Source organism: Pteropus medius, unplaced genomic scaffold (assembly GCF_902729225.1).
Source record: "Pteropus medius unplaced genomic scaffold, Ma_sr-lr_union100, whole genome shotgun sequence".
Taxonomy (NCBI): Eukaryota; Metazoa; Chordata; class Mammalia; order Chiroptera; family Pteropodidae; genus Pteropus; species Pteropus medius.
In genome coordinates, this window is record NW_024349224.1 from 9,651,781 (window position 1) to 9,661,815 (window position 10,035).

The window sequence follows — 10,035 nt, forward strand, 5'->3', positions numbered from 1 at the left end:
GAAATGTCCAGATTGGCGAATCCTTAGATGGAAAGTAGACTCGTGGCTTCCAGGGGCTGGGACATAGCAGAGGTTGGAGAAAATGGAGAGTGACTGCTGATAGATACAGGGTTTCTTCTTGTGGTGATGGTTGTGCAACTCTGAATGTATTAAAAACCATTGACTTGAGTCCTTAAAGTGAGTGGATTGTGTGATGTATGAGTTATAGTTCAATAAAGCGGTTATTTTTAAAAAGGGAGAGAGAGTGTGTCCAAAGCATTGGCTTGTGGAGAAAAGAAGGAAAGCCAAGAGGGTGAGGGTAGACATGGAGGAAAGAGTGACAAGAGCCGAAGTCCCCATGAAATCAGAAATGAATGACATAGATAAAAGGAATGAGAGCCTCAAGGCCTGCAGCCCAGCATCAGGCTTGGGTGTTGGGAACCCCCCACTGCATGACAATTACATCTCTCCGGTCTTCCAGTCTCCAGGTCAATCATCCGGTTTTGTTTCGTTTTGTTTTGTTTTGTTTTGTTTTGTTTTTTTAGTCTTCCTCATGTGCTATGATTTCAGGTCTCAACCATTGAGATTTCTCTTCTTGGGTTTTCCTGTCCCTTCTAACCCCCTGTGTCCCTGGTCATTAACATTTTTCATCGATGACCCCCTAGCTCTACTGACTTTATTGGGATCATCCCTCCCTCCCCGTCATGCCACCGAGGCAAGGTCATCCTTCTCAGGGGTCTGAGCCACATTCGGACGGCTGTTAACAAAACTTCACAGACTGGGTGGCTTATAAACAACGGAAATGCATTGCTCCCAGTTCTGGAACCCAGAAGTCCAAGGTCAGGGTAACAGCCTGGTCAGGTGAGGGCCCTCTTCCAGGTCACAGACTTTGTGTTGTATCCTCACATGGCCGAAAGGGGAAGAGAGCTCTGTGGGCCCTCTTTCATAAGGGTACTAATCCTATTCATGAGGGCCCCACCCTTATGCGCTACTAACCTCCCAAAGGCCCCACCTCTTAATACCATCACCTTGGGGGTTAGCTTTCAACGTATAAATTTCGAAGGGACACATTCAGACCATGACACCAGGCAAAGGTCCAGTGCGGGCCACAGCTGCTGCTCTTAGTCCCTCTAAGGAAGATCTCAGATCTCAGATCTCTGGCCTGTGGCCCCATCGTTCCCTTAAAGGACCCCTCCAAGCCCAGTACAGCCTCCTTCCCATTCTGACCCAGGAGCCCCAGTAGTGTGGCCTTGTCCCATAGCTGCTGGACAGAGGGCAGCAGCTCCCCAGGTGACGGGGTGGCAGGATAGGATGTCTGGAGCCACCAGGCATTGTCGCCCCCTGGGGCTGTCTGTCCTGACCTCCTCTCTCTGTTGCCACCCCGCAGAGTACTCAGTAGCCATACCGGAGTCTGTGTTCCCGGGCCTCTTCGTGCTGGGGATGCTCCTCTGGAGCCTAATCGAGTACCTCATCCACCGCTTCCTGTTCCACATGAAGCCCCCCAGCGACAGCTATTACCTCATCACGCTGCACTTCATCTTGCACGGCCAGCACCACAAGGTGAGCAGGGCAGGCTCCCCCCGGGGCCCTGCGTCTGTCACCAGCTCACAGGAGCTGCCAGTCTTTCTGGGAGTCAGGTGACCAACAGGAGGAACTCGGTGCATTTGATGTTGCTCAGAGGGAGGCCTGGATCCTGATCTGGCCTGGCGTGGGCAGAGTGAGCGCGTGTGTCTATATGCCATTTATTAACCCCAGGCACTCTGCAGGTACATTTTATGTATCATCGTTAATCCTACAACACCTCGCTCATTCGTTCGTTCGTTCATTCGTTCGTTCGTTCATTCATTCATTCATTCATTCATTCAACAAATGTTCCCCGGGTGCTTACTCTGTGTCAGGCACTGTTCTAGATACCACTGAACAGAAGAGTCAAAAGCCACTGTCCTTGTGGAGCTTCCTTCTGAAGATGGTGCTGCAGTTCTCCCCATTCCAGAGCAGCAAACTGAGGCTCGGGAAGTTAGGAAACTCAGGAACTCGCCCAAGGTCACACCCGGCACAGTCAGGACCTTGCGCCCCATTCTTTGGACTCCAGAGTCGGTGCTCTCAACCACCCTCCACCCCGGGGCTCTTCGAGGGCAACATGATGGTCCCAGTGCCTGGGACTGGAAGCTGGCTCTGCCCCGAGGAAGCTGCGTTTCCCTGTCCTTACCCTGTGGTGTTCCCAGCCTGTCCCAGGCATTCCTCTCACCTCTCTCCCTCCCTCCCTCCTTCCCTCCCTCTCTCCATCCTTCCTTCCTTCTGTTTCCAGGAGCTGGTTTTCAGGCACACGCGTTCCTGTTGCTCCAGGTCTGACGGGAGGGAGGACCTCGCCAGCATATCGCTCTACGACTATTGCCTGCCTTCTTTCTCTGTCTTCTCTTCCAGCCCAGAGAGGGTCTGTCTCTTAGAATACTCACGAAGCAGTCTAAAATCTTACCTCTATGCCAGGCCTTTAGCTTTTGAAGCTCCAGAGCCTAAGGCCTGTCTTTCGCGGTTATGTGATAACACCACACTCTCCCGCCCCCCTCACCCCACACACCTGGGAACAAAGAAGGGCTCCCGTTAGGGTCGGGAAAACATGTTAACACCATGCATCATCCCTCCACGTGAAGCCTCATTAACTTCAGCTCGCCCATGCGTCACCCTCCCAGACAACATCAGGGCTCAGTCTAAGTGCCCCACCTAGCGTTTGGTGGTGGGGCTCCTCTCTAGCATCTGACAAATTCCAGAGCCAAAGTGGCCTCTTGAACATAAAGCAGGACTGTGACCCGTGAGCATCGTGCCCACATCACATCCACCTCAGTGTTGGTGGACAGCGTTTCAGGTCCCAGCCTGGCTTGGGAGTGGGACAGTTTCTCTAGGGCTTTCTGGCGTGGTAGCCTGCTTTCCCCGCAGCCCCTGGAAGTGCCAAGCCTACCCGTGACAGGCGCTGCCCCCCACCACTGGGATGTCTGGGCTGCTCTGACCTCATCCTCCGAGGAGAGGCCTCTGCTGTGACCACGGGCAGGCCCCAGGCTGCGTTCTGACACTGAGCCTCTCCGTCCACAGGCACCCTTCGATGAGTCCCGCCTGGTCTTCCCCCTGGCGCCAGCTTCTCTGGTGATTGCCTTCTTCTACGCAGTCTTACAGCTCCTCCTGCCCGAGGCAGTGGGGGGCACCGTGTTTTCTGGGGGCCTCCTGGGCTACGTCCTCTACGACATGACCCATTACTACTTGCACTTCGGCTCACCTCACAAAGGCTCCTACCTGTACAACATGAAGGCCCATCACGTCAAGCATCACTTTGCACATCAGAAGTCAGGTGAGGACCGGCCAACACGTCCAGCCTCTCTCGTTCGTTCGTTTATTTATTGGACAGCTACCATTAAGCCCCTACCAAGGGCCAGGCATTGTTCTCGGTACGGGGGATACAGAGGCAGCAAGGCAAACCTGGGGCCCCCATCCTACTCTGTGGTGTGTGTAGGGGGTGGAGGGCTATGCAGAGAAAGACAAACAAGGAAATCAATTAATAGCAAAGAATTTGAGACAGTGATAAGCGCCACAAAGAAAATAAAGCAAGATGATGTTAGAGGAACTATATAAGTTAGGGGGGAAGTCCAGCTCTGTCTAATAAAATATGCAAGTCACAGATGTGATTTTTAAATTTTCTTTTAGCCACATTAGCAAGTAAAAATAAAAGGGAGAAATTAATTTGAATAGTATATTCTGTTAAGACAGTATAACCAAAATATTATCATTTCAACATACAATTAATATAAAATATCGTCAGTGAGATATTTTACATTCTTTTTCTTGTATTAATTCTTTGATGTCCAGTGTGCATTTTGCACTTACAGCACATATCAATTCAGGTGCTAAATTTTCACAGGAAATATTTGATCTGTATTTAGAGTTTATAAAATTTATAGTAAAAAATGTAGATTCACATACCTGCGTTGATCTGAATGTGCTGAAAAGCTTTCCAGTAACCAAATCGAGTGTAAGTTTTTAAATTGAAATTTAGGTTCATTAAAACTAAATGAAATTAAGAATTTAGTCCCTCTGTAGGTCTAGCCACATTTCCAGTGCTCAGCAGTCACGCGGGCTAGTGGTGATCATGTTGGAAAGCAGAGCGCTAGACAGAGTGGTCCAGCGAGATGTCAATAGAGCTGAGACCTAACTTAAGAGAAGCCAGCATCTGATGTTTGGGGGAAGAGCACCTCAGGAGCAACAGGTGCAAAACTTTGAAGCAGGAACAAACTTGGCGTCACGAAGGAGAAAGAAGGAGCTGAAGTATGAGAGACGGGGAGGCAGAGGCAGGCTGGGGCCCGGCTCTCCCAGCAAGTCAGGCCACGTAAGGAATTTGGCCTTATTCCAATGGCATCCTTGGGAGACTAGAAGCACAGGTGCTCTGCTCCTGACTTCTGTCAGGATGGCCCCGAGAATTGGGAAGGCCAACGGGGACATGTTAAAATCTTCCTGAGCGCCGGCCCTACCCTGGCCCCCCTCCTTAGAAGATTTTCCCACCAACTTCCACAGTGCCTCATCTTCTCCCCATTCGTCTCCCTCTCTAGGATTTGGCATCAGCACTAAATTTTGGGATTACTTTTTCCACACCCTTATGCCGGAAGAACCCCACCCGAAGATGCAGTGACAACTCCCAGCCCTGCCGCTGTCCCCCTCACTCCATCCAGACCCTGCGAAGAAGGTTTGCTTGGCCAGGCAGGATGGGCTTTGTCCGGCCCTTGGCCTTGGCGAAGGTGCTGGGGGGACCCTGAAAACTGAGACTGGCCTCCTGATTCACTCCAGGGGGGTCACGTCCCCTTGGTGGCCAAATGGTCCTCAGGGACTAGCTCTTTCCTGCAGCATCCCTGCCCAGAGCCTTAGCCCACAGGACTGCTTTAGGACCTGGCCAACGATATCAACCCCAAGGGGAATGAAGGAAGCGGACCCCTGTGACTCCCTGACAGGCCCGTGTCCCACCTGTGTCTTAGCATCTTGGGCTCCCTGGGGGCCGCCCCCTACTATAGAGCTGCCATTGTTCACAGCAGGAGGAGGGTCTGTGGGGCCTCTGGCCCTAGTCTTCCCCACCTTCCCTTCCTGGGGTCAATTCGATGGCCCTGGCTCTTCTCCTGATGAGTGGAGAACACTGAGGTGAATGAAGGGCTCTCACAAGAAGAGACAGCATGATGCCTCCCACAGGCCACCCGAGATCCCAGGGCAGTGCCTTTGTCCACTGCCAATCACAAATGCCAGCTCTGCCGCCAGATGCCTCCAGCTGAGACACATCCAGCCCCCACAAGCCTGGCCCTCACCTGCCTGTGCAGGTGGGCCACGGGGAGCTGGCAGCGGCCTCGAGGCTGGTGGGAGCCCAGGCCCTTTTAGGAACCACCAGCTGCTCTAGCCATCTCTTCCCTGCCTCCAGGATCTCAAAGCTTTTCTCCAACAAAGGCTAAAGAGGCCTCTCCAAGGGTGGAGGCCCTACCCTATCCCCAGCCATTCTTGACCTCCACCTGGCACAGGTGGGCCCCCTCACTCAGGATCCTTCCAGCCAGTGCCTCCTCAAGCCAAGAAGGAGCCTTTATGTGGTGCCTTACCTCCCTCCGCCTTTGCTTCTGTGCACCCCTCAGCAGATGAGGTTCCAGCCCCTTTTTCCTTATAACCAAAACCCTCGCTGCTTGTAAGAGGGTCTTATTTATAAACTATATAAACGCTCTTGGTCTGGCCCCAGACCAAGTAGCTGCTCAGATCGCCCTTTCTAATCCTACATGTCGAACTTATGTAAAAATTCTGTCCTATTTTTGTTCCCTTCTTACCCACAAACCGTTACTACTTGAAACTTAAAAGAAAAAAAAAAAAAACTCGATGAGCATAAAGGCTAAAGAGAAGCAGTTTGACCGATCCTGTGATTTGTACTGTTTACTGTGGAGTTATTTAAAGATTTTGGAATAAATATACAAACTACAGTTGTGAAATAAAGGTGTAAATAAATTGTATATTTTGAAAAATAAAAACATTGAAAAAGAAACCAACAAAGATTAATTGCTACTCATTGATTTGACTCACCGGATTTCATCGTAGGGGAGGAGATGGGGGTGGTCGGTCCGGCAGGGAGAAGGATTTATCACTGACCAGGTTGCATAGACTTGCTGGGGCATGGCGATGATAAAAAGCTGACCAACTCTCATTTTCTTACTTGGTTTTATCACTGTTTTAAAATTCCCTGCAGATAGCATCTCCCCTCACTGCCTGCACGTGGAGGGTAGAGAGTGTCACTTCCATCAACTGCCTTGGTACACCACTGGGAAATCGATCAGACCCCACCTGAGATTCCCGTTGCCTTTCCTAAAACAAAGAAGGAAGGTTCTAGCAACAAATACCCATAGTGGGAACTAGAACTTCAGGCCAGCTCAGTCTTGGTGAATCAGTTTCTCAGGATGTCTCCTCAGCCACTACTACACCAGAGGAACCACCCGAAGAACCCGTCAAAATACAGATTCAAGTCTTCGACGTTCAGGGTTTAATTCAGTCAGCCTGGCAGAGGTGGGCTCTGGATTTGCCCGCCCAAGGATACAGACACAGGGGCAGACTCAGAAGCAGCAGCAGAAGTGAACTAACATTGGAGAGCTTCTGGCCCACGTGGGGTAGTCCCCACCCCTGCTGCCTCTCCTTGCTCTGGCAGCCACGTGGTGGCTTTATCCCTGCAGCTCCTAGCCTGAAGATAAGTGCCACCTGTCTGAACGGCCCATCCCTGAAGCTTCTGGAATCTATCACTGGAATTGGGCCATTCACACGGCAGAGATCACTACCTCCACTTCCTAGCTGGCACTGGAAATCTGATCACGGAGCATCGCACCCAAGGAGAAGGAAGAAACAAAAAGAAGCAAAGGAAGAGATCAACCAGGTGTGAATATGCAGGTCCACCAGAGAAATGTCTTAAATTGAGCAAGTTTGAGAAAAAAATTAATTGGAGAAAAAAAAAAAACCATTGAAAAGGAATGAAAAAGAACTAATATGAAATGCCAAAATCTAAGTAAGTTTGTAGCATGGTAATGAGAAGATTTAGGAGGAAAAGACCCACAAAACTAAACCGACTTATTAATGAAAAGGTCCACTGAGTGAACCCTGGACAGGTTCCCCCAGAGCTTCCTGCTGTGCCTGCTGTAACTTCCCAGGGGGTTAGGGATTTCCACAAGGCCTTTGGAAGAGGGAGTGAACCCCACCTTACAGAAGAGAAGAATGTAGGAAGTGCCATAGCCCTTAACCTCAAGCCAGTTGGTGCTCATGGTGCAGTCCGTACTTGGTGACCATCTGGTAGAGTCAGAGAATTTTATCCAGTGCAAGAGACACAAGTAAGAGTCTAAAGCAAACATGGGACATTATCAAAATACCAACACATCTAGCATAGGGGAAAGCCTGGAACTTATGGCATGCGATTATGTGTATTTCATGTTTGCTCAGGTAAAAGCCATTTAAATTCTGATCGGTGTAAAGTAAATATGCAGGTTGAGTGACTCTCAATGGTCCTAACAATTTACCTTACCTGGTTCTGTAGCAACAGTCCAGCTGCCCTGGCAGAAGATGGGTCCTTAGCCATTCTATTTATTTCTGGCATTGTACTTCCACACATGCTGTCTTTGGGCATTTCCTGGTTGACCTGAAGAACTGCCCTCTTAACTGGACTTTATTCCACTTTTCCATTGGCTCTGGCCTCCTATCTCTGCCTTTGAACTTTGTACTACTTCTTATTGTGCCAGTACAATGCCCAACTTGTAACAGGCCCCAGTAAATGTTAGTCTTGCCTCTATCAGATCTCTGGCTGGTTACATGATTTGGTCTTGCCTTCTCCACCTGGTCCCTTGCCTCTGCTGCCCTCTGGTGACAGTATCAGGCTCTGCCCGCTATGACTGCCCTCACAGTGGCTCTTGGAATCAAGGTGTCTGTGATTGTAAAATTCCAGCACTTTTCCACCTTACCTGTTCTCTTGACTTACTGTTTTGTCTCATCTACCATTTCTGAGAAGAAACTATAACTATGTTCATGAACTTTTCAGTTCTAACTTTCCTTAAAGATATGATGGCTGCAAAAATTGGACTAGTTAGGTGTTAACAGCCCAATGAATAAATGTTATCTATTAAGGATGCTACAGGATGAATGTGAAATTTGGAAAATGCCAGAACTGTCATCTTCACTCCATCTGAGACACCTTACAAGCTTGTAGCAGGAAAAAAGAAGAAGCGGTAAGAAAACGAAGAAAAAAATCTTGTTTTGGCAAAAGCATAAAGTGGGGAGATCCTGTCTTCATCTAGGTTCCCTAAAAAAACAAAACCTACAATGAGAACATGGATGCAGGCAGTTCATTCGGGAGGTGACTGCAGAAATTAGGAGAGATTGAGAAGGACTAAAAAGGAAAGTCGGGGAGCCATATGAGGAGAGAATGTGAGGTTAAGTGTACAGATTCTGCAGGGGCATCTTGAGAAGCAGACAGAATACCTGCCAGCACGGGTCACCTGAAGGACAAGAGTCTGAAACATGTATCCACCAGTTTCTTCTATTGGTTAAGGATTGTCTTCCAGGGTGTCAACTCCCTCCTCACTTGTGGGCTGTCCTGCCATGTAAGCCAACCAGATTCCTTACCTTCGGCAAAGGTCCTGGAGCAGATGCAGGAAGGTGGATGTGTGCATTTGAAATGGGATACAGTCCGTACAGTTGTGTGTGAGTTCGCTAGGAACTATCCACCAGAACTGCGGCTAAAATCAGAGCTGAGACGCAGAAGCTTCCACCACAACTGAGGTTAACACCAGAGATGGATATGACCAGAAGGGATATAGCAAAGATCATCAGATATGTCTGCTCCAGACCCCACAGTCCTGTCTTCAATGTAGGACTGAACCAGAAATAAACCCACCTTCTAGGGCATTGCGAGTAAAATTGCCTTCATGGAGCAGAGAAAGGCTCTTTTGAGAATATAGAACCAAAACCATGGCCCTCATGGAGGTCTAAAGCCTGAATTCATGCAAACTGGGTAGTCTGAAACAGCTCAAGTCAAAAATTTGGCATAAAATATCCCTGGCTGGTAAAGCCACAAGGCTCTCAGAAGAAACACAAATTTCTATGGAGAAATATAACTTCAATCCAGGCTTCAAAAAATTCCTACAGATAAAATTTCAAGGACTATAAGCTCATGATAAAAACAAAACAAATCAAAACAAAACACACAAGGAAAGAAGGCATCATGAGTACAAGCTGATAAAAACAAACAAACATGCAATGGATATGCACCCACAAAGACATCAGACACTAGAATTATTACATATGCTAAATATCTTCCATTTGCTCTCCAGATTCACTCTCCATCTCTGCCCATCCCACCCAGAACTCCGTGAGGCTGTTCTGTGTAAACTGTAACAGTGTATTCTTTTGCTCATTGGCTGCCAGTTCTGCAAATACAGGCACTGACAACAGATTGGAGGGATAGAGGAGAGTGAGGTCCGTTTGTTAGTTCTTCATTTCAGCAATGTTCTGTGGTTTTCTGTGTGCAGGTTTCTTTGCCTACTTGGTTACATTTATTCCTAAATATTTTATTCTTTTGGCTGCTATTGTAAATGGAATTGTTTTCTTAATTTCTTTTTGTATTTTTCATTGCTGGTGTATAAAACAACTGATTTTTATGCGTTAATCTTGTATCATGAAACGCTGCTGAATTCATTTATTAACTATAACAATTTTTTACGGATTCTTTGAGTTTTCTACATACAAGGTTATGTCATCTGTGAACATAGTTTTAACTTCTTATCTAGTTTGGATGCTTTTTTTTTTTTCTTGACTAATTGATTGCTCTGACTAGACCTTCCAGTAAAATAGTGAATAATAGTGGTGAAAATGAAGAAGTATCTTTATCTTGTTCCTGATCTTGGGAGGAAGCTTTCAGTCTTTCACCATTAGGTATGATGTTAGCTGTGGGTTTTTCATACATGTCCTTTATCGTGTGCAGACTTTCCCTTCTGTCCCTGGTTTGCTGAGTGTTTTCATCATGAA

At 48.1% G+C, this 10,035-nt stretch overlaps 1 protein-coding gene across 1 annotated transcript in view; it reads left to right on the forward strand.

Moving 5' to 3' along the window:
• FA2H (fatty acid 2-hydroxylase) overlaps positions 1–5,894 on the forward strand; it is a 44,499-nt gene extending 38,605 nt beyond the window's left edge. The window contains 3 exon segments of the mRNA XM_039881074.1: positions 1,367–1,539; positions 3,067–3,319; positions 4,572–5,894. Coding sequence (XP_039737008.1) covers positions 1,367–1,539; positions 3,067–3,319; positions 4,572–4,651 — 506 coding nt within the window. The 3' untranslated portion in view covers positions 4,652–5,894.
• Positions 5,895–10,035: the final 4,141 nt, after the last annotated feature.